This window comes from Cuculus canorus, chromosome 14, assembly GCF_017976375.1.
Source record: "Cuculus canorus isolate bCucCan1 chromosome 14, bCucCan1.pri, whole genome shotgun sequence".
In the NCBI taxonomy this organism is placed as follows: domain Eukaryota; kingdom Metazoa; phylum Chordata; class Aves; order Cuculiformes; family Cuculidae; genus Cuculus; species Cuculus canorus.
In genome coordinates, this window is record NC_071414.1 from 15,014,613 (window position 1) to 15,038,462 (window position 23,850).

Here is a 23,850-nt window from a genome sequence, read left to right on the forward strand (position 1 = left end):
TCGGTCCCACAGGGTTTTTTTGCTATATAAGCGCATCTCTCATCAAATTTGAGCCCCTCTAATAAAGGTGTTTTCAGTGGAGGCTGAGAGCCCAGCGAATGCCTCCTCTGGCGCCCCAGCCACCGCGAGGAATGGGAAGGGACGCGCCTCGCAGAGCGTGGAGCTGAACCCCAGCTGCCCACGGAGGAGAGAGTGGAGCTGGACCTGCGCTGCCCATGAAGGGCAAAGTGGAACTGAACCCCAGCTGCCCAGGGAGGAGAGAGCCCACTCAGCAGAGCATGGAGCTGAACCCCAGCTGCTCACAGAGAAGAAAGTGGACTGGACCCCAGCTGCCCATTGAGGAGAGAGCCCTCTCTGCAGAGCGTGGAACCGAACCCCAGCTGCGCCCCCGGCCAACCTCGAGGGAACGGGACTCGAACCCTGGGACTCGCCCCCGCGTTGCGGCGGCCCTGCCTCCCGCGCCACGGCGGCAGCGCGGCCCCGCCCCGGTGCGGTGCGGGGTGCGGGCCGGCAGGGGGCGCGGCGCTGGCCCCGTGACCCGCGCGCTCGGCCCGGCCGCTGCCCCCGCGCCGCCGCCCGGGCCGCGATGTGGCTCGGGCCCGAGGAGGTGCTGCTGGCCGGGGCGCTCTGGGTCACCGAGAGAGCCAACCCCTTCTTCCTGCTGCAGCGCCGGCGGGGGCACGGCAAGGGGGGCGGCCTCACCGGTGAGCGGCGGGGGCGGGGGGGCGTGAGGAGGGGGGTGGGGCGGGGATGGGGGTTTCAGGGGAGGGAGTGAAGGGACGGGGGGTGAGAGATTGGGGGTGCAGGGATGGGGGGTGAGGGATGGGTGGTGAGAGGTTGGGGGGTGCAGGGATGAGGAGTGAGGGATGGGTGGTGAGAGGTTGGGGGTGCAGGGATGGGGGTGAGATGTTGGGGGTTGCGAGTTTGGGGGTGCAGGGATGGGGGTTGCAGAGTTAGGGGGGTGAGAGGTTGGGGGGTGCAGGGATGGGGAGTGAAGGATGGGGGTGAGAGGTTGGGGGGTGCAAGGATGGGGAGTGAGGGATGGGGGGTGAGAGGTTGGAGGTTGCGAGTTTAGGGGTGCAGGGCTGGGGGGTTGCAGAGTTAGGGGGGCGGAGAGGGGAGTGAGAGGTTGGGGTGGCAGGGATGGGGAGTGAGGGATGGGGGTGAGAGGTTGGGGGGTGCAGGGATGGGGAGTGAAGGATGGGCGTGAGAGGCTGGGTGTGGGGGGGATGAGGGGTGCAGGGTTAGGGTTGAGGTTGGGGGAGCAGAGGTTGGGGGTGCGGGCTGAGAGGCTGGGGGCTGCTAGTTTGGGGGTGCAGTGATGGGGGTTATAGGGTTGGGGGATGCAGGGTTGCAGGGGAGGGGGGATGAGGGTTGCAGGAATGGGGCAAGGTTGGCAGGAGCAGAGTTTGGGGGAGAGGGGATGGGGGAGAGATGGGGGTGCGGGCTTTTGGAGTGCGAGCTTGGGGATAGAGGTTGGGGGGTGTGAGTTTAGGGGTGTAGAGATGGGGGTTACAGGGTTGAGGGGGTAAGGTGGGGGAGTGAGGCTGGAGCTGGGGGTGAAGGGTTGAGGAGTGCAAGGATGGGGGTTTACAGGGTTTGGAGGGTGCGATTGGGGGGGTGCAGGGTTGAAAGATTGTGAGGTTGGGGGTGTGGGGCTGAAGAGGGAGATTGAGGGGCTGGAGAAGGGATTGGGGGATGCAGAGTTGATGGGGGGTGTGGTTGGGGGGTGCGAGATTGGGGATTGCAGGGTTGAGGTTGGGAGTGCGGATTGGGGGTGCAGGGTTTGGGGGTCTGTGGAGTGGGGGGTGCGGGCCCTGGCAGCTGGGGGAGCGTGGCCTCTCGCTTCTCCTGGGGGTGGCAGGTCCTTTCTGCATCCAGAAATAGCTGTGTTGTTGGCTGGTGGTCAGGAGTCAGAGAAGGGGAGTAATTTGTTGGTTTTAATTAAGATCTGTATGAAAATTTGGGCCACTCACTGCAAGAGGGACATTGAGATGCTGGAGCATATCTAGAGAAGGGCAGTGAGTCATAGAATCATGGAATGGGTTGGAAGGGACCTTAAGGATCATCCAGTTCCAGTCCCCTTTCCGTGCTGGTGAAGGGGCTGAAGCACAGTGAACAAGGCGCAGTGGTAATGAAAACAAAGCCCTTTGCTTTTGGAACACCCCATTTCTGTTCGAAATGTTTGCACAGCTACATGAATAACAAAAACGTGCGTTTTACATCTGTGAATTGTGCACAGCCAGTTTCATTTATGGCCTCAGGTTGTGCCAGAAGAGGTTTAGATTGGATATTAGGAAAAAATTCTTTACTGAAAGAGTAGTCAAGGACGGGTTCCCCAGGAAAGTGGTGGAGTCTCCGTCCCTGGAGGGGTTCAAAAAAGTGTGTAGGCATGGCACTTTGGGACGTGGTTTAGTGGGCACAGTGCTGGTGTGTTCATCGTTGGACTGGATGATTTTAGAGGTCTTTTCCAACTCTAATGATTCTCTGATTCTGTGTACCCACTCCATTAACTAAATATACTAACAACAGAAATGACACAGCTGACAAAGCCACATAGCATATTTTATCTTCTCACATTGTTCAAAATCACTTTGAATTATTCAGTTTTATGTAACGTCACTTTCTTGTGTAATTTTGCGTGTAGGCATATGATTGTATTCTGGAATTTCCCAGGTTTTTACAAGAAGAAATGACACCTGGTGCTACTCTGGAAATGTTTAATCTGATCTAGTCTTAAATGGTTGAAGCTTTGAGCCGTTTTTTGTGCTTGAGGTAGTTTAGCTCAGTGAGAGTTTTCTATAGTGCTCTATGTTAAAAGCCACGTGTCCTCCTTAAGGTGCTGCACAACTGCGAGTTGGCATTTTAGAGTAAGAATGTAGATATTCAGCCAAGACAGAAAGGTGTTTAAGTTGCTGTTTTACTCAAGTTCTTCAACATATCTTGTTACCAAACCATATGTCAATATTTGATGCATTCACTGTTCTTATAGGAATCAGTCAAAATGACTTTTTAATCCATATTCTGCCTGAAACTGTTCACAAGAAACCTGGAACCAAAACTGAGATCCTGCTGCGCTGGCTACATACATATTTGTTTTGATGAGTTCGCTATGGGTGGTTCTTCTCTGGAAGTACATTCAATGGTAGATTCCTCATCTATCTCTTGCTTGTGGATGTCCGAGAGAGAAAGAGGAGGAAGTAACAGGTTTCATGGTAATAAATGAGATATGGATGAGTAAAATTTGCTCAGACTTAGCCAAAACCATAGGGCAGAGAGCAGGGAGTTGACCCTGAGCCTCCTGAAGAGCTGTCCAGAGGAGCAACCGTGCTCCCTTCTCCAAGTTTAATGTAGGAAAACTTTTTATCATGGAGATGTTGCAAAATTAATTTGCATTCGAGATGCTCATAGAACATTATCTAAGGTGATACTTTGCTCTGTTGTTCTAGATATTTGATTCATCTGGCAAATAAATGGATTTGCTTTACAAAGTCTGGTGACTGTCAGCATTTATTCTGAAAGTGCCTGCTTTTTCATTTAACTTCATAACAAAACTATTTTAACTTCTGTATTATCAAATTTTTATTCTCTGCCATCTTTCTTTGTTTACTCAAAGCACTTCTAGAAGCATCACTGAAGCCCGCTTCTCCAGGGCTATTTGATTCCATTTTGGAGGAGGTATCTCACCTGCTGTTTGCATAGGTGATACAGCATTGAAAGCTCTTCTGTATTTTAATTTAGTAGGCTTAAAAATCACTATTAGCAACAGAAACCCCACAGAGAAAAATACATTTCACTTCTATTAGAAAACTCTCCTAGGAAGATGGAGGATTATAATGAGGTTTAGCGGACATTTAATTGCCATCTAAGCTTTATCCATTACCAGTGGGATTGGCAGTAGATGGTTTATAGGTAATTTGCTTGCAGTGACTGGATGAATGTCCTCATTTTCTCAACCAAATGCCGTTGCTCTCCCATCCCAGTACATTATAGGAATATCCGCGTTTTGCTGTAGCGTTGAGCCACGATTTTGGCTTAGCTTAATTCTTCTTTTTGGCTTTACAGTGTTTAGATTTCTCTCTTTTTGCCTCCTAGGTCTTCTTGTGGGAACGTTGGATGTAGTTTTGGATTCCAGCGCCAGAGTTGCCCCGTACCGTATTCTGCACCAGACTCAGGACTCTCAAGTGTATTGGGCAGTGGCCTGTGGTGTGTATTGATGTGACGCTTTTCGGGGGCTGGATTTGTGTTGTTCTGTTGTCTGTTTTGTTCAGAGGATCAGCTGTCACACCTAGGAATGTTCTGTGACTGCTCAGGAAGCATTCTAGAGCCTCTGGTGAGAGATGCCAGAAGTGACAAAACTCAGTTTAAACCGTTGCTTTGGAACTTAAGGCTCTGTAAAAGCTTCTGTTTCTGCAGGTGTTACAAATTTCATTTTTTCCAAGATGTATCAGCTTGCAAAGTCATAGTGGGATTATTCTGAGAGCAAACCAGGATGATGAGATTTCCTGGGGGTGATGAGTGTTGTGCTAAAACCTGCTTCCCAGGAACACGGTACAAGATGGGAACACATAAGGTTGTTTAAGGTGACGAGCACTTTTTGGGGAATCTCTTTACTGTCTTGATACAGTTTTTTTTTCCTGCTGTTTCTGGCTTGTCATAGATATATAAATACACTATTTAGAATATACAGAATGTAGTATATATTACAATAATAATTTTTTAAAACATCAAGAATCCTTGGCCTCTTTTACTTGAGAAGTGTAGCTGTTCTACTAGACTACTACGGTGTAGCCTTTGGTATCTGGTGGTGAATTTTGATTAAGGCTTTAGGCCCTACTGTTTGCTAAAGAGAAAAATATCTTCAGGCATATTTATTAGTCCGACTTTGTAATAAGAATCTTCACTTCTGCCTTTGTGGTTGAGACGTAAAATCCGAGCATGAAATCATCATCTGCTAAGCCCACGGATGTTGATGTCTTGTTTTCCCATCTTCTCCCCAGGCAGCCAACACAGTATTCTCCCTTGCAGAGCTACTTCAATTCTGCAGAAGAGAAGTTTAGAAACTCAGTTTCCTTTTTGAGGAAGGAGGATGCAGAGAGGAAGAAAGAAAATAAAATGGCAGACCATAAACCGCAGAGAAAAAAAGCAGATTTTTTAGTGGCCACATATGGTGCAAATCTGAAATTTTATAGTCCATTGGCACTCGATGCATGTGTTATTTCAGCGTGATTTCAGGAGTGCCGCAGTTGATATCCTCTGTATCTCAGTTGCTTTTAAGTAATACAGCATGGTAAAATGAGGTAGACTACACAACAGCCAAATAGAGTTGGATAGATTGTCACATTTTTCTTCATCCAAATTATTTTTTTAATCCTGTCTGGTTCTCGTTTTACTGTCTAAGTAAAGAGTACTGTCATTCACTTACAGCTATAAAATGCAGATGGCTCTAGTTCAAAAATGCGTATCCTGTATTGACAGAGGATAAATTGTAAATGCTCGTGGGCAGCATTCTGGTCATCAGTGGAGCTTCAGCCTTTCAGCACTTGGTTCTTACAATGCGCTCTGTAGCAATTGCAGAATTTTTCTCCTCATGTACATCATTCTAACGATATTCTTAGAAAGACATCAGTTACTGAGGTCTGAATTATTTTGGCAGTTTGTCTGCTGTCACTTGGTGAGAGGTACCCTGATGTAACACAACATAACACAGATTTTATTCCCTCATCATTGTTGCTGGACCTGTGGGGTTTTTCCACAACCAAAGCATTGTTTAACTGATAATTCTGTGCCTTTAAAATAAGCCATTCAGTATTACTCAAGATATCTTATGCTTTAAAGATGTTGTGATTTGACTGGGATAGATGTCAAGTAAATTAGACACAGAGGCAGAAGAAGTATTTGTTGTGTGATCCATTGAGCTGCACACACAAACTCAAGTTTCTCGCACTGTGGTCCTGTCAGACACTACAACGTTGCTTCTAGTTTTTGGTTTCAGGTCCTGGAGGTTTTTTTGCTTGTGAAACCAAAGAGTAGCAAGAATTTGGCAAAGAGGAACATAAAAATGTATTTTACTTACATTTAAACATATTTTTTTGTCTGCATTTAACAATGTTTCTTATCTTGTTAAAAAAAATCACATTGCTTTTTTCTCCTCCGTTTTTTTCTGTCTGTAAGAGAATACGGTGGCAGGTGTTAATAGAGAGGAAGAAATCTAGTATAAACACAAATCTCTGAAATAATTTATGGCAACTCACTAAGGCAACTTTGTATAGAGAAGTTCTCTAAATTGGTTACACAGTGAAGCTTTGTGAAAGCTGCTGGACTGTGTGATTAAAGACAACTAACTGATACAAGTTTTGCTGAGAAGCTTTTATATAAGAAAACAACTTTCTGATGTGACTGTTTCAGTTGCTTTTTGTTTTAGAATTGTATGTTTTCTGCTGACCATTGCTCATGGCAAATGGAACCTCCTGTAGGTGTAAAAAATCCAGTTGTTCTGAAATTTCAATGTTCTTTCGAGAGTTCATTATTTTTATTCTAGAATACCAGGAACTGAAAGAGTCCTTCTTGTCTGGAACATGAGAATGCTTTTTGTTTATGAAGAAAGCTGGTTTTGTGTGCGCTGGCTAATAGGCTGATCTGTTGGTAGCATGCTGATTACCTGCAGTGACGGTGGAGACATTTCATTAGAAACGTAATGTTGGTGTGCATAAAACATCCTGAATACATGTACAGTTGGTGTGTTTGGTGTGTTCTGATCACTGTTTGGTTATTAATTTCCTGCTATGAACCTAGGGGAAAAAAAGACCTTGTTGTAATTTCTTTTTTCTTTGCTCTTCCTGTAATTTTTCACTGCTTCAATCAGGATCATCTCGTAAAGAGATCACAAAGCACTGGGAATGGCTGGAGAATAACTTACTGCAGACTCTCTCCATCTTTGACAATGAAGAAGATATCACCACCTTTGTCAAAGGAAAGATACATGTAAGCAACGTGTTTCCCTGAAGGGCTTCCACTTCCAAAGAAGGAATGGGGAGGTGGTTTTAAGAGTTTTTTTTACCCTTGGGAGGGAATGATCAGGAGTTCCTTTGCAAAACTTTTTTCTGCTCTATTTTCAGACATACACATGCCATGAAATGCGGATGGTACTATCAGTGTCACATTACAATCATAACACTGGTATTACAAACATATTTGAGGGGGAAAGTTTATGAGCAGTAGATCTCAAGGAACATCCTGCTTAGGATGCTTCTGCTAAGTGAAATATAATGCCTCTTTAAAATCCTTGCAGATTATACCTTTGATGCAGAGAGAATTTTAAACAAGGGTTCAACAAAACAAATGTGGGAGAAGGAGTTCTAGTTTGCAAGTGATGTGCTCTCCCTGCGGTGATGATCTAGAAGCGATCTCATCTGGGATGTAAAGGAACTGCACCCCAGCTTCCACTGACTTCTGAGTGAGACAGGTGTCTCTGCCTGCTGTGCAGTTAATGCCCACAGATTCCCAGAGCAGAAACTGGGAGTTGTTTTTTACCAAACAGCAGCAATATGAGTCTTTTCCAGCACTTCTGTCAGATTCTTTGTATTTTCTCTGTGTATTGTCTGAGAGAGATTGTGGTCATTTGTTTTTCCTTCTGGCTGGTCAAGATCTGACACACTGTGGCGTTCTGCCCATCCTGGCAGATGATCTTCTTCCTGTTGGAGAAGCATGTTTGCATGTGAAAATAGACTTCAATTCTCCTGCAGGGTGTTCAAACTGTTACCAGGCCAGCCATGAGAAACTCAGTCAAACATTAAACGTGAATTCTTGCTACACGTGTTCAGGAGTAAATCCCAGATCAGACTCCCTGACTATCTGGCTGCTCTTTCTACATGACATGAGAGCTGATAACTGCTGTGTTGTGTTTCTTCTTTCTGTCTTCAAGATTGCTGCTGTGACCTTTTGCTGTACAGTACGTCTTTCACCGTTCCCTTCCATTTCTACTCTCTCTCCTCCCATATCCTTTCAGGGAATTATTGCTGAAGAGAACAAGAATGAGCAGCCCCAGAGTGAAGAGGATCCAGGTAAATTCAAAGAGGCTGAACTGAAGATGCGGAAGCAGTTTGGGATGCCCGAGGTGGAGAAGCTGGTCAACTACTATTCATGCAGCTATTGGAAGGGGCGTGTACCCAGGCAGGGATGGCTGTACCTCACCGTCAATCATCTCTGTTTCTACTCCTTCCTGCTGGGCAAAGAGGGTGAGTTGTAAGTCTGCTGGTTGTTCGTCTGCAGTTTCCCATTATCTTTTTGATGCAATTGATCTTTTATTGAAGCTGACAGGTTTCTTCCTTTTAGGAATCCTTTGAGCTCTAGCTCAGCACGTAGTTCAGTCCTTGCGTTCAGATACTTCACTGTTGGTTAGGCTTAGCACCCGAGTAATTTTCAAAACATTTCTCAAGTTGTACAAGTACACCTGAAATTTTACTTCAACTGGATTAGAGAACTGAGCTATGTTTTTACCTTGGTGCCAGGACCCAGTATTTGTAAAGCTTGAATGCCTGAGTCCAAAGCTAATTTGCTGGAAAGAAAGAAGGAAAATTTGAGTAATTGTAGTTGGAAGCATTTACTGGATGGGAGATAGTCCCTTTGGAGCTGCATTATTTCTGGTCTAGTTAATCTCAAAGATTATTTCCAAGTATTTTTTGAGAACCAGTGGAAGTATGAAGAAAAGAATCATGCATGTGTAGGAGGAGAGCTTGGTGGCTGCATAAGCTTAATTATTTCTGACTGGTTTGTTGTTTTGCCCAAAATTGTAATACCTTTTTTTTTTTTTCCCCAGTTACACTGGTGATCCAGTGGGTGGATGTAACCCAGCTAGAAAAAAATGCTACGCTGCTGTTCCCTGAGTGCATTAAAGTAAGCACAAGGGATGGTGAACTCTATTTTTCCATGTTTCTCAACATCAATGAGACATTCAAGCTGATGGAGCAGTTGGCTAACATTGCTATGCGACAGCTATTGGATAATGAGAGCTTCCTACAGGAGAAGTCCCTCCCAAAGCCCAGGAAGCCTCTTAAGAACATCTCTGCATTGAAAAGGTACATATTTACGGCACTGAGAAGAGAGGACAGATAATGGGGACTGTAATAATAAATCTGCATTACTGTGTAGCTTCCAGGTGCCTTTGGGGTTTTCTCACTGTAGAGGCTGCATCACTTATTTCAGTCATTAGGCCTCAGCCTATTCTTTTTTATTCCATCCCAAATTGCTACTGAATTCTCACACCCCCTCATGTCTCTGTCATGCATGACTAAGCACTATCAGAAGAAATTTTCAACTAGAAACTGTTGGAAATCCTATCTAAAAAATGAGAAAGAATAAAATTACATCAGCCCCTTTGTCTGAAGATGAATAAAAAGTAAGATAAATTTGTATTGTAATAAATCTTCCTGCTGGGGGCTGTTCTCTGCAGTTTCAGAATCTGATGTAACATTCAAGTTTTGCAGATGCGCTTGCCTATTTTATCTTGTACTGCAGATAAATCTTATATATATATCTTATCAGTTAAGCATATCTGAAGAATGAAAGAAGAGTCAGATAAGGAATGGCATCTCAGTTAGAGACATGAATACTAGTAACATGCAGCACAGTCTGAAAGTTGTGATTGGAATGAACGCTTAGCATTAGTGTTTGAGTGTGTTTTTCAAGTGAAAAAACCCCAAACCTCTGGGGACTACTTTTTGCTTTTTCCCCAGAGACCTGGATGCTCGAGCCAAAAATGAGTGCTACTGTGCCACTTTCCGATTGCCTAAGGATGAATGCCTGGATGGACACACAGATTGTACCCTGTGGACACCATTCAACAAAATGCACATTCCTGGCCAGATGTTTGTTTCCAACAATTACATCTGTTTTGCCAGCAAGGCAGAGGAGGCCTGTCACCTCATCATTCCTCTCAGGGAGGTGGGGATTTCTTAGCTTAGACTACAGGCTTTTCCTGTCTTTTGTGCAATGTTTTACAGACAAGGAGGAACCTGCTAGATCCAAATGGCCTTGTCTTTGTCTTCTAGGTGACAATAGTTGAGAAAGCAGATAGTTCCAGTGTCTTGCCCAGCCCTCTGTCCATCAGCACTAAAAGTAAAATGACCTTCTTCTTCGCCAATCTGAAAGACAGAGATTTCTTGGTGCAGAGGATCTCTGACTTCTTGCAGAGAACACCATCCAAGAAACCGTGTGACAGGGAATGGAAGTGGAATTTGGCTGATCCTGGCTGTGAGGTACTAAGGAAATAGCTGGGAGGAGCATTTGTCAACTTCTCAAAGTAGTGCTCCTTGCAGTCTGGTAACAGTTCTGGTTACTAGCAAATGCTGTCTCTTTGTTAGACAATTGGCAGAGGAGAGGGGCTGTCTGAGCTCAGGTGCTTTATGTTCTGTTGTTCAGGAGGTCCCAGAGCTGCCTTCCAGCAGCCCACTCGCCATCAGTCCCACCTCTGCTCTCAGCAATCGACCTGCCAACTTCTCTGCCGAGGAAGTGCCAACAGCCTCGCAGGGACTGCTCAAACTGTTCAGAAGAAATTCGGATGAGCTCTTGGGACCCAAAGGCGTAAGTAATATTTTAACTTCAAACAATTAACTCTAAATAGTTGGCAGTAGGTTGCAAATTTCCCGTCCTGCTCTAAGACTGAAATGCGTTTTATCCTTAGTCAGTCCTGCAGTGTCCCAATGATAGTGCTGCATAACCTGACCACCAGCTTACTTTATCAGTGCTGAAATACATGAGATACTTGAGTAGAGGCTGAGAAATCAGTGTTACTGTGCTTCTGGGATGTAAATTAATGTCTGTGAAGAACTACTTTTCTTCAGATCAGGAAAGCAGAGAACTAGTATCTCTGCTTGCTAGTTAATTGTTTTAGACCATGGCTCTGCTTGCATTTATGTAGAGATTTGCAAGATGTAATGCCATTGCATGGCCCGTGTTAGTGTTTTAAAGACTTCGACTTCAAGCAAGTTCAGAACTGATTCAGAACAGTGTAGGTCAGCAAAAACCCTTTTATTCAGCAGGAAGAAGAAATGCTTTAAATATTACAGTGCATTTCTCTTGTGAAGTGTATGCCTGAGTATACCTGGAAATCACCTGTCCTACAAACATAAAAATGCATTAATCTCCTAAAAAGGCCATATTTGTTCCTGTGAAGGCAAAGGAGAAGATGAAGGAAGAGTCTTGGAACATTCATTTCTTTGAATATGGCCGAGGGATGTGTATGTATCGCACTGCCAAGACTAGGGAGCTGGTGCAGAAAGGAATCCCAGAGAGTCTTCGTGGAGAGCTGTGGCTGCTTTTCTCAGGTAGGATGTTATGCTGGATACTTTGACAGCTATCAGGAATGAGTTTGCTGCACATCTCAGAGGAAAAAGTATAAGTCTTAGTCCATTTCAGAAGAAATTAATAACAAGTTAACTCCACCTGAATGATACTTTGTGGTGTTTTTTGCCAAAAATGTAGTGATTGCATTCCTGAGATGACTTTCTTTAGGAGTGTTTAACCTTTGTCTGCATTTCAATATCAGGACCTAGACTCTTAACATGATAACAACAATGAGCTTGTTACTATACTTTCATGTCTATTTGTAGTTGATGAGTTCATGTGGTGCTTCCTGGCTGCCTCATCACTGAAACTACGCATAAAATCTGTATGCCAGAGCTCAAGAGGTGAAGCAGCATTTGTTTGTCGTTACAGGGGCTTGGAATGAGATGGTGACTCATCCTGGTTACTATGCAGATCTTGTGGAAAAGTCAATGGGAAAGTACAATCTTGCTACAGAGGAAATTGAGAGAGATCTGCACCGTTCTATGCCAGAACATCCTGCCTTCCAGAACGAGCTGGGAATTGCTGCCCTCCGGAGAGTGTTAACAGCTTATGCATTCAGAAATCCAACAATTGGGTATTGTCAGGTAAGAAAGAAGTCTTAGACTTGTTAGTCCTGCACGGTAACCATGGTTGACTTTGACTTTTTCTGCAGCTTTCTGTTGAGCTTCAAGTTTTTCATCCATGCTGTCCATGTGCTGTCGTACGAGTAAGAAAGAAGTGGTTATGTTGCAAGATCTCTTCACTGTACTTTATATACAGCATTTAAATAGATTTAACACATTTCTGTTAGGTGTAATGATAGAGTCTTTTGTGAGTTTTTTCTGCTGGAGCTATCCTTAGTTCAGCAGTAACATCTCCTGGTTTCATTAAAAAGAGCAATTAAATTGAATAAATGATGGTGCACATGGGCAATATATTGAAAACAAAGCCAGTTGCTGGTATCTGAAACAACTCAGTGGAACTTCAGGTTCATTGTGTGTATTGCTGTGGCAGGAGAGGTTCTCTTGATGTTGTTCTGTTATGACCAAATTGTTACAAAGCTTTTTATGAAACTTTGAAAATTATACTTAGTCCCATTGATGAATAAAAGAGCTTGACAAAAGGTGGTTGTATTATTTGCTGCCTCACAGAGGAACTGAAACAGAAAGGTAAACTGGCTCAAGGTTGTCTATTGACTCAGATACCAGTAAAAGCTGGAAATCTATGTGACTCCTAGTGATAGTTTTGCTGTATTCATGCTTTTTAAATTTAGCTGGTCTGTAATGACAGAGATTGCATTAACATCTTCACGTTTTTCTCTCTTGTAGGCCATGAACATCGTTACATCAGTGCTGTTGCTATACTGCAACGAGGAAGAGGCTTTCTGGCTCCTGGTGGCTTTATGTGAGCGGATGTTGCCAGATTACTACAACACAAGAGTAGTGGGTGAGTCTCTGTCAAATTCATGCTGGAGCCTGAATTTCCAGCTACAGTTGCACCAGCATTCCTCAGGAACATTTTGTTGTTCAGAGTGAATTAAATGTGATGCATTTTAAAGACAATGAAGCACAACCCTGTTCCCTTTAAAGTTGCAGGTGTGTGATGGAGACATAGGAAGAGACACTACAAGCTACCGAGGTAGTAGTGCAACCTTGTAGTAACAAGGAAGATGAAGTCACTAAAAATTGGTAGCAGGAGGGACCATTAGCAGTAAGGAGGCATATCTAGAAGAAAATTATTGAGTTATTTTTTACCCATGTGAATGATGTATTAAATCTTTGGAATAGGCTCCCAGGAAAGGTTAGTGAAAGCACTGCTTCATAGGATTTTAAAGTTGGTCTGTGTAAAAAAGTATATAGTTTGATGTAAATACCATAATATCAGTAATCCTCCACCCCTCTTCTTGGGGAAAATGTGTAAATCAATGAGAGATTCTGCTTCCGCATGCTCTGCAATGTAGGAATATAAATGTGTTGTTCTTATTGAGTACAGGGAACAAATCTAAATAAACGTGTTAATTTTAGTTCTGATCTTAAGAGGCTTATATGAAATTAAAATGAACTTGCACTGTTTTGTTTAATAATGGATTAACTTGGGTACAGTACCGGGATACCACCAGGGTACAATACTGTGATACTGCCACTTCAAGTTCTACCATTGTTTTTGTTTGCTTTCCCAGGTGCATTGGTAGACCAAGGCATCTTTGAAGAACTTACACGAGAGTATCTCCCACAGCTGTCAGAAAAGATGCAGGACTTGGGAGTGATTTCCACCATATCCCTTTCCTGGTTTCTCACTCTCTTTCTCAGTGTTATGCCTTTTGAGAGCGCCGTGGTCATTGTCGACTGTTTTTTCTATGAGGGAATCAAGTTTATCTTGCAGGTGTCATTGGCCATACTTGATGCCAACATGGAGAAGCTGTTACAATGCTGTGATGAAGGTGAAGCCATGACTATTCTGGGCAGGTACCATTCGTTGTTCTTATTTATAACTAAATAGTGACAGTACCTTTTTAGTCATCATTTCTTTCTACCTAATGCCATTATATAGCAGGTCACAGGTTACACTCTAGGATGCAACTTGGGCTCCGGAGAGGTTTGCTATTGTTTTCTACAACAGCTGATTTTAATTTTTGGGTCAACTAGGGAGGAATCTCTTATTTCTGGAACTGTTTGCTTTACAGCTTAATGCATTACTACTTCTCAGTTTGCATTTGAACTCCAAAGAGTTGTTTATCCAAAATTCACAGCAGAATTCTGATCTATTAAGAACAGATCCTGACAGGAATCACATTCTAGAAACATAAAACTTTATCAAGCAGATATCTCCCAAGTATAGTAAATCTAAGTTTTTCTTCTTTGATATCTGAATCTCCTCTATGTGCAGCAAGATCTTCAGCCTCTTACTTGGAGCCCACTTTAAAAAGAGTAGATACCCCAAAACGAGGGTAATAATCAACTCCACTTCAGCTACATGTAGGGTAGTGTCACTGCTTATCTGGGGAAAATTAAATTTTCCTACATGTTTAGGTTAATAATACAAAGAAGTTGGGAGTGGTGTGTTTAAGATATGACTTTTTTTCCTGGACACTAATCCTGGAGTCTTGAATCTGATCTATTTTTTTCCCCGCAGATATTTGGACAACGTAGTTAACAGACAGAGCGTCTCTCCCCCTATTCCCCACTTGCACGCCTTACTGACGAGTGGAGATGACCCGCCACTTGAGATTGACATCTTTGAACTCATCAAAACATCCTACGAAGTAAGGTTATGGCTTAGTTTTTGCCCAAGGGATTTTTCTCTGCTAACATCCAACTTTATTCTTTGTGCAGCCTGAATCTGAACAGTGTTCAGAACTTGAGGTGCTCAAGCAGTGCAGGCGCAAGCCCCGATTGCATGTGAGGATTGTGAGTGCTAGGGAGTTGGGAAGGGAAATTCAGGGTAAAAATTGTGAGGTATACTGCAGAAACATGGAAGCATCCTAGTTCATGTGCACAGGAATCATGTTCTTGGATCCGCACTATAGGGGTAGGAAGGTGACCCAATTGTGGTGCCAGTGCTGTTGAAATACCTCTGCCCTGGTGCAGCTGTGCTGCATTGTTCATACTGAGAACAAACTCCTAAGAAATTTGTATTTGAATGATGGAAAGAACACAGTCAAGAGAACTGGCGTTTTACAGTTCTTCTCTGCTATGCTGTGATGAATGTGGATTCGTTTCCTTTTTTATCGCCTGTTCTTCGTCCTCTCCCCTTCCAGCTGCTTACAGGCAGGCAGCTATCATTTTCCTGGGTATTTTGTTTGTTTCTTCAAATCTGCCATCTCTGTGTGTTGTCTTTTTCTTTTATAAAAGACTGTCATCTGTTCGTCTTATTCGTCTGACCCAGTCAGTAGAAAAGCCTGCTAACTTTAGTGTTTCTGGCTGAATCTCATATGGGTCCTATTAAAAAGCAGGGCTGGAAGGAATGCCAAGCTGCCTGTTCTCTTATCTCTGCCACGCTGCAGGATCTGTGTTGCTCTCAGGCCCGACAGATGCTTTTTCAGCTGTTCTTTAGAAACCTCTGATATTGGATTTCTCATGAATTCTGAATGACTTCTCTTGGAGGACGGGGGTGAATAGGGAATAGAGCTCATGTGTTTTCTCATCTTTTTGCTGCTGGTAAAAGGCTTCTAGGGGCTTTAGATCATCTCGGAGGGATTAGTACACTTCATAGAGAACATGTAATAGAACAGGTGTTGTTTCTTTAGGAGACAATGTTGACCTGGTCTGCTTCCTTTCTTGTAGAAATTCAGCAATTTGAAGGCAGATGACATTGAACAAATGCGTTTTAAACAAAGGCTGAAAGTGATCCAGTCTCTGGAGGATACAGCCAAGAAGAGTGTGGTATGTGACTCCCAGATTGAATTAGCTACCAAATGGCATATTAATGGAATGTGTTTTGCTGTAGGCATCTAGAAAGCTTGTGCTGTAGCAGACCCACTTTTAAGTGACTTCAAAAATAGCTGTTAGTGTGAAGAATGGGTTTACTGGCTGGAATCATGGACTCTCAGTTTTCTTCTTCACATGGTTCTAGTTATCTAATACAATGGACTGAAGTGCTAGGGCATGATCGACTGAGATATTTGGCATGGAGAGGGATAAAAACCACTTGTAGCAGTCTCCACGGCCAGTGCTGTCTGTTGTACTGCTTGCCTGGAAGCTCGCTGGCAGATAATTATTTTCCTGCCATTTATGCTAACACAATAAGGAATTTTACAGAAGGGCTCATGGCCACAAGGGAGCATCCACATCTATTGCAAGTATATCCCATGTCCTAGATGGGGAACCTCATCCTCATGTTTCTTTCACTGTTGTTTTTCAATGCATCTGGGTCAAACATATGAAAATAAAAACAAGAGGGAGGGGTAACGCAGTCTGCACAGCCAGGTCTGCACAAACAGGAAATCAGTGCAGTATTTTTTTTTTAGCTGCTCAGAATGTCAGCAGTTTCTGCTAAACCAGAAACTGTCTTCCTGTAATCCATAGCCATGGAAGATATTAGAATCCCTCCCATCCTGTGTCATATCTTCTTGCACTTGTCTTCTCTTCTGTGTTACACAGACTTTTCAGTGAACTATATTTAATTTTTCTAGCTTTGCAATAAATTGTTCACTTTATTTTCTCCCAAACTGTAGGTCCGAGCTGTGTCTGGTGACATTGGTTTCTCTATTGAAGAACTAGAAGAGCTGTATGTAGTGTTCAAGGTAGGAAGCTAGGGTGAGAAAGAATGTGTTTTGACATAGAGAGAACAAATATCAACGTCAGCTGATTCAATGGGGTTAAGAAAGCAATCAGAAGCAGATGTGGTGTTCTGTTACACATGGTTACACATGGTGCCGCTGAGACTGGCCCTAGTGCTATCCCATCGATTTTTTTTTTGAACAATGGCCAGGACATGTTTGCAGTATTTGAAAAATACTTAGAAAGGGATCGTGGAGTCGATGGAACAGAATGTCACACAGCACTTCGAACAAGGAGCTAGGATTGACTGTATCTCAATTTTTCTTCTCAAGTTTGCTGTTGACTTGCTCTGTAATTGTGACAAAAATACTGAAGTGCTTTGCCTCTCTTTGTCAGTATTTTAAAAGTGGGATATTACCCAACTGCATTTACCAAGTGCAGTAAGACTTTGAACAGAGGCAACAACCTCAGATGCCTGTTTACACTGCCTTGTCGGGAAAAAACAAATTCCAGATTACTTCCTCATGTCTGAATTGACCTCTTTGTCACACTGTGATGCAATTACTAAAGCAAGACAGTTTTCATTCCCAGTGATTACCTAATAATAAGATCCCAGTTTGTATCAAACATTTTTGTTATTAACCCCTCGGTCAACAATTTTGCTACTTGCATTGTTTCATTTAATTTTATTTCTATCACTCATGTTTACAAATTTCCTTATATGCAGTATCCAAATCTTCTCTATTAAGATGTATTGAGTTTTGCAAATCAATATTGACAGTCAGTTTTGCCAGCTGAGTGCAAGCTCAGTGGCACTGTGCTGTAGACACGGAAAGAGAAGCTTAGTTCTAAAATACCTGCACATTCCCTTTGCAGTAACGCCTGAGTGCCAGTTCACTTAAACCTGAAATCATGGGGTTTTTTTATTTACTTTAAATTGTTCTTTGTGATTTTTGTGGAATCCCTGTCTCTTCCTTCATTTCATATTATTTTGTGGTGAAGTAAGAGTAGGAATAATGGGGGCGATAAACAGTGGGTTTGAAATGTCTCTTCTCTGCTTATTCAATGCTATTCTTGAGTTATAACAATAAGTTTCCATTCCTGTCATTGATGTACTATGGTATAATCTGACCTGTTAATCCCTTCCCTCCGAAGGCAAAGTATCTGATGAGCTGTTACTGGGGAAATAACCGTGCTGCAGCTGCCCGCCGAGATCAGAGTTTGCCCTACTTGGAGCAGTATCGCATTGACATGGAGCAGTTCAAAGACCTGTTCATCAGTCTGACCCCCTGGTCGTGTGGCGCACACACTCCTGTGTTAGCAGGGCGTTTGTTCCGGCTTCTGGATGAGAACAGGGATTCTCTGATTAACTTCAAGGAATTTGTGACAGGGATGAGTAAGTGGTGGGTTTGGAGATGACAGGATATTGCAGAAATTGTTTCTGTCCTTTTCCAAGCAGAGAACTAAAAGGAGATAGCGCTGTTTGCACTATAGTGGTGGGAGGGTGTGAACCTTACAGGAAGCCTCAGGTAGAACAAAAGATGCCTTTTTGCTGCTAGGAAATTGAAAACAACAGGTGGTGAACCAACGAGATGCAGCTTTGCTGTAGCTTTCTTTACCTCTTCTGCACAGGGCTTTGTGCAGTTAGTGTTTCCTCACTGCATGTGAACTCATTCTGGTTTGAGCCTGTGAGCAGAGGGTGATTCTTTATCTTAATTACTATTTTCTTGACCATTTTTTTTCTTCACAGGTGGGATGTACCATGGTGACCTCACTGAGAAACTCAAAGTACTTTACAAACTGCACCTGCCTCCTGGTGAGTGACCACTTTCATGTATTGCTGTTATTGAGCACGGTCTGTGCTAACCTGCAACTGAAAAGGGAGGCCTCATGAATTTTGCTAACAAAGCGGGTGATGATACTGCTGTTCAGTTAGCTTAGAGGTCTTAACATTTCCTTCTCTATAAATACAGCTCTGAATCCAGAGGAGACAGAGTCTGCTTTGGAGGCCACAAGTTATTTCACAGAGGATGTTACAACAGAAGGTAACACAACACTGCTGCCTTTACCTCTCAGTTTAGGCAGGAGCTGCACCACAAATCCATGTGCTATGAATAGTGATTTTTTGCAGAGCATGGTCTCATGGTGGCAGTATGTTGAGATTGACAGTGTGTTTGAGTTCGACGTCTTTGTTGCATGATGGGAAAGAACTCTGGAGCTTAAAACGCTCAGCGTCCTTTTCATGCAGGACCCCTCCCCTCCGAAGCACAGCTGCAGAGTGCTGAGGAGGAGTGGTATCCTTTCACCAGCCCCTGTCTCTCACCATGATTTAGGCTTTTCATGCAAGTCTCATTGCCTCTCTTCTTGTTTTTGTTTCCTTCTCTATGTCTATGTCTGGCCTTCTCTTCTGTTTTATCTGGGATATTGTCCCCTCAACCCCTTTTCCTGCTGCTCAAGTATCTCCTTTTGTCTCAGAACTGGATTTCTGCCTGCACTGTGAGTCTCAAGGTCAGTCCATGGATTATGTGCATGCATTGAGCATGGCTATAATGCTGATATCATCTGCCAGCACCAATCTGCTCTTTGAAATACTCTGAAGTTGTTACTCCTCTTTCATGACACTACCACTGTGAATAAAGTGAATTAGATATCTTTCAGTATATTCTACCTATTGAATTTCAACCTTGGTCAAAATATGTTTTGTCTGGCTCCTTTTGGTGGAGTTTATCTCACCCTGGGAATGGGTGGGGAGAAGCACCTTCAGAGCAAAGTGTGTGGGGTGCTAGGCTTGCTCGCCTGAGTAGATGATAACCTATGCCTCCTCCATAGTCTTCTAATTTCATGGAATAAGGAGGCATGACATCAAATTGGAACATTGTTAATAGACTTCTTTACTCTGTTTCTTAATAGTATAATTTTAGGTATTGTCAAATAGGAGGTCAGCGTATGTCATTTGTGCTAAATATTTACGAAAATAGAATAAAAATGTGAGTATTTGTGTTGTTTGGTGCTGGGCAGCTAACTTACCAATCTGAGTTGATCCAAGATTTCCTATAAAGTCTAGTGATAAAATAGGGACACAGAAGTGAAGTTTGTGAAGTTAGACTGTGCAAATTACTCCCAAAGTGTCAGTTCAGTCAATGAATAATGGTGAGCATAGATGTTAGTCACGTAAGTCTTTTAAGTCATCATGTTGCTTATCTGTCTTTCATATCTGTGTTTTAGACTTTCTTTTAAGAGTTCTGCCCTCTACATTGGCTCTTCAACCCACTTTTTCAGTGTGGCTTTTTTTCATTTTATGATTTTAGTTTGTACATGAATTGTCTTATGTTCTTCATGTGCTATCTTGGTGAAAATCAGTTTTTTTATAATTCCATATTTGTTTTAGAAACCCATGAAGATAAAGGTAGAAGAAATGAGAATGGTCCAGAAAAAGGTAATTTCATCATAACCAGACCACATTCTAGTCTTATCTCTCTCATGTTATGAACAGTTCCCTGTCCTTTGCTGTATCAAGAGATCTTTCAAAGTGAGTAGAGGTAAAGTGGGATGTGAGCCAGGAAATAAATCTTATGCCTTACTGCTCTACTCTTTTACATACCAAGATCACAACGTTTGTCAATCATATTTGGTTAGTTGTCAGCTCATAGAGATCGTTTATAAGAAGTCAGGCTGATGCAGCAGTGTTAAAATTTTTGCTCTATTGAGCTGGATCAGATAAACCAGCAGAAAACAACGCAGCCTTCCTGGTAGATGCTTCCCTGAACTGTCAATAAAACCTGCTGCCAGCATGACTTTTGCTGGCACAGCATTCTCTTTTTAAAAAGTCTGAAACCTTTAACCACCTGACAGTAGTGGCTTTGTCTTGCCTTGCAGACGAGAAAGGTACCAGTCCACAGGACTATAGATACTACCTAAGGATGTGGGCCAAGGAAAAAGAGTCCAAGAAAGAAACCATTAAAGATCTCCCCAAAATGAGTCAGGTAACAAGCGAATGTGATGATGATGAATGTAGATGACTGAATTCTGCAGTATGTGCAGCCATTTTGCCAGCATACTCAGTCCTTGCCTGTAGATTGCCCTGCTGTTCTGGTCTGGTGAGCTTTAGAAGTATCTAATTGCACACATTGGTGTTGAATTCCTCAGTGGACACGGACAAACTGCTTTGTTTCCACCAATCAAATGTATTTGATTCTCTCTGCCTCCCAGACCAATTTTTTCCTTTAAGAACTGCAATCTGTGTTTTCCCTCCAGAGCAGTTGTTTCACGTGCACCATCAGTCACATGAACTCATTTGGCTTTTTTGGTTGTGCTTTGCCTTTAGTTATGGCCGCTTGGTGGAGAGCAACAAATGTGGTTACAGGAAAGAGTCTGATGACTGGTTTGATCTTTTCTGTCTCAAATTTCCCTGATGGGCGATAGTTAAGCTGTTTTGGAAATACTTAAAATCTGACCACAAAAGAGTAGCAGGAGAGAAGTAAAACTTTAGGTTTTCTCAGATGTGGGTATGCAAGAACTGTTCAGCTGCCAGGAAACAACCCCACCACTTTTCAGTTGCTCACTGTGTCTCAATTTAGCTGCTACAGCAGAGAAGAGTTTGCCTGTTTGGACTGTTCTGAATCCATACAGTAAGTTGCTGCTTCCTTGGTGGGGAGGCAGATAAACAAGGAGTCAGTCAAGATGATGCCTGCTGCTTCATCTCAAAGAGCATCTGGAGGACGCTCTTAGTCTTATGTTTTTGTCTTGGGTAGTCCTGTGAGGAGCAGGGAGTTGGACCCAATAATAAGGGTTCCCCCCAGCTTGAGATAGTCTATGATTGTGTGGTCTGCTCTGTCAACTTTCTTCAGCCTGAGGTATGATTTTTTTTGTCTTTGTCTTTTAAAGGAACAATTCATAGAGTTATGCAAGACCCTTTACAACATGTTCAGTGAGGACCCAGTGGAGCAAGAGCTGTACCATGCCATTGCCACGGTAGCTAGTCTCCTTCTGCGAATTGGAGAGGTTGGGAAAAAATTCTCCAACAGACCCATGAGGAAGTCTGAGGACTGCAAAGCAAACAACACCCAAGATCCTGTGAGCGAAGAGGAGTCGCCAACGTCTGAACAGAGTCAGAATCCAGCAGTGGAGCAGCAACCCCAAGCTGACCATGAGGACAAAACATGTGGAGACGCTCAGCCTGAAAAAGCACAGCAGGAGAACCAGACTCTAGGAGACGGGTTAGGGGAAGGGCAAAGCTCTCCTTTACAGCTGCTATCAGATGATGAAACCAAAGATGACATGTCCATGTCTTCCTACTCAATGGTCAGCACAGGCTCCCTGCAGTGTGAAGACATTGCGGATGACACGGTCCTGGTTGGCTGTGAAGGCAGCAGCTCAGCTGCCCGGTATGGCAGTACCATCGATACTGACTGGTCTATCTCCTTTGAGCAGATCTTGGCTTCCATGCTGACGGAAACTGCCCTTGTAAACTACTTTGAGAAAAAAGTCAACATTCTGCAGAAGATCAAAGATCAGAAGAAGATGGAGAGGCAGTTCAGTTCATCCAGTGACTATGAACTTTCCTCTGTGTCAGGGTGAACTCAGGAAAGCAGGAATTGCCTTTGGGAGATAAAACAGGGAGATGATGCAGCAGATGGCAGTATGGTTTGGTACCTTGCATTTGGGGTATATTTTTGTTTAATCAGAGACCAGTAACTACACAACTACAATAGATTCCAATCGATATGGGGCTTCTGACAGCAAATGTTTTGTGTAGGTGCTTCTTTGGCTACTCTGGCATACAGAATTAGATTTACATTCTCGAGAGCCATTAGAACCTGATAGCCCCCGACATAGAGAATTACCACCATAAATTATGCATGTCTGCCTTTTGCTGTCTTTTATCTCAATGAAGTTTTGTTTCAGACAGTAACTGCTCCTTGCCTGCCCATGTTTGCTGTAGGTTCTGGGGTAACTTGCACAGCAGATGCAGCCTGGCTTGAAACCACGTTCGCCTCTGGCTGCCCATCTGAGTGAGAGCTAACGCCATGTAGTCAAGTGCCATAGGACCCTGACTTATAAGTAGTCTGCAAGTTCTTCAGTGCTATTCTGTGACTCGGCAGCTGTAACGCAAACATGCCCGACCGCACCCAGCCCCCTAAGGTCCAAGCACAGACTTTACTCCGATCTGCAGGTTTCTTTCAGGCGTAATTTGGCATTTTCATGGTGTATGACCACCTTTGTTTTTCCTTCATCATTCAGTTTTCACATGAACCTGGTTTTCTAGCATTTGCTTTTCTAATTCTTTGAAAGCCATTGTTTTTAGTTGGTCTGGGAAGCTACAAGCTCCTTGACTTCAGTGCAGAAGTAACATTAGGTCAATCAATGGGCTCACGACCTTTACAAGAAGATATGTTCCTAAATTAGATGGATCAGCCTATGATGCAGGACAGCGGCACGCTGGTCTGCTGGCTTTTCCCGGTTGGTACTGAAATGATTGATTGTTTCTTGCTGATTCTCTGTTTTTACGAGCTAGTGATGGGTCCGGTTCTTCAGAGGACCCCTAAGAGTACTTGATCAGTGAGCCCTCACAAATGGTTGGGGCAGGGCCCCGTGTGTCCTTTCTGAACATCTCTTGTACAGAGAGTTTAGCAGTGGAGGTGCTTTTAGAAATTGCTACGCATCACAGGACATTTATACCTAACGAGGAAGAATTCAAAGCAGCGTTGGCTTCCTTCATCAGCCTGTGATGGGAAACCTCAATAGACCAGATCTCTTTCCAGTTAGAGACAAAATAACTGGGAGACCGAGTTAAATCTTTTAAATCAATTAAGACCAGAAGAAACTAAGAGTTAGTTCTCTGGTCGTAGGGCACGCGCTCCGAGCAAGGAGAATTGATGCTGTTCCTACAGATAAATGTGTCTTGATCTGCCTTGCAGGGCCAGGGCAGGAGAAGCTGCTGCTCGGTGAGAGCAGACCCTGCACTGAAGGCAAGGTTTGCCACAGCTTTTGGCTGGCATTTGGAATAAAGGATGGGAAGGACACGTAGGGTTGGATGTTCCCATTTAACACTACTTGGTGTGCTTCTCGGCGATAACTCCTCCTCGTGACATGCTCTATATATTCACCGCTGGTTCGCGTTTCTGATCGCCCTGCCTCCAGTGGCCCCTGCCTCTGGAGAGCAGCCATCACTAAAACCGCTTTTACTAATTATTCAGTAATTTATTGTAATTTTTTAAAACTACAAATAATATGTGTGATTTTACACTGTCTGTCTGACCTGTCATGTACTCAATAAATGAACCATAATCCTATGGCAACCCTGACT

The 23,850-nt window shown here is 43.4% G+C and overlaps 1 protein-coding gene across 4 annotated transcripts; it reads left to right on the plus strand.

The window, feature by feature from the left end:
- The first annotated feature begins 508 nt into the window (after window positions 1–508).
- On the plus strand, window positions 509–23,842 carry TBC1D9B (TBC1 domain family member 9B). Of its 4 annotated transcripts, none has more exons than XM_054079627.1 (22): window positions 509–704; window positions 4,096–4,206; window positions 6,866–6,984; window positions 8,009–8,237; window positions 8,819–9,077; window positions 9,735–9,942; window positions 10,050–10,256; window positions 10,420–10,581; window positions 11,153–11,324; window positions 11,716–11,930; window positions 12,654–12,771; window positions 13,505–13,790; window positions 14,458–14,587; window positions 15,609–15,707; window positions 16,499–16,567; window positions 17,700–17,940; window positions 18,295–18,360; window positions 18,518–18,589; window positions 19,002–19,052; window positions 19,933–19,980; window positions 20,421–20,527; window positions 21,429–23,842. In XM_054079627.1, exons 1-22 carry the CDS (start codon window positions 587–589, stop codon window positions 22,119–22,121), a joined length of 3,780 nt encoding a protein of 1,259 aa, XP_053935602.1. In that variant the 5' UTR covers window positions 509–586; the 3' UTR covers window positions 22,122–23,842. The 4 variants fall into 4 exon arrangements, with proteins under 4 accessions (XP_053935602.1, XP_053935603.1, XP_053935604.1 ...); XM_054079628.1 differs by having other exon boundaries at window positions 510–704; window positions 19,020–19,052; XM_054079629.1 differs by having other exon boundaries at window positions 510–704; window positions 11,174–11,324.
- Window positions 23,843–23,850: the final 8 nt, after the last annotated feature.

Excerpts from the sequence above, each read along its gene's own strand:
- TBC1D9B (XM_054079627.1), top strand. The coding sequence starts at position 587 with ATGTGGCTCGGGCCCGAGGAGGTGCTGCTGGCCGGGGCGCTCTGGGTC. Across the intron at positions 10,582-11,152 it reads AGCTCTTGGGACCCAAAGGC|GCCATATTTGTTCCTGTGAA; the intron begins GTAAGTAATATT and ends TCTCCTAAAAAG. Across the intron at positions 18,590-19,001 it reads AGAGGATGTTACAACAGAAG|TATCTCCTTTTGTCTCAGAA; the intron begins GTAACACAACAC and ends CTGCTGCTCAAG.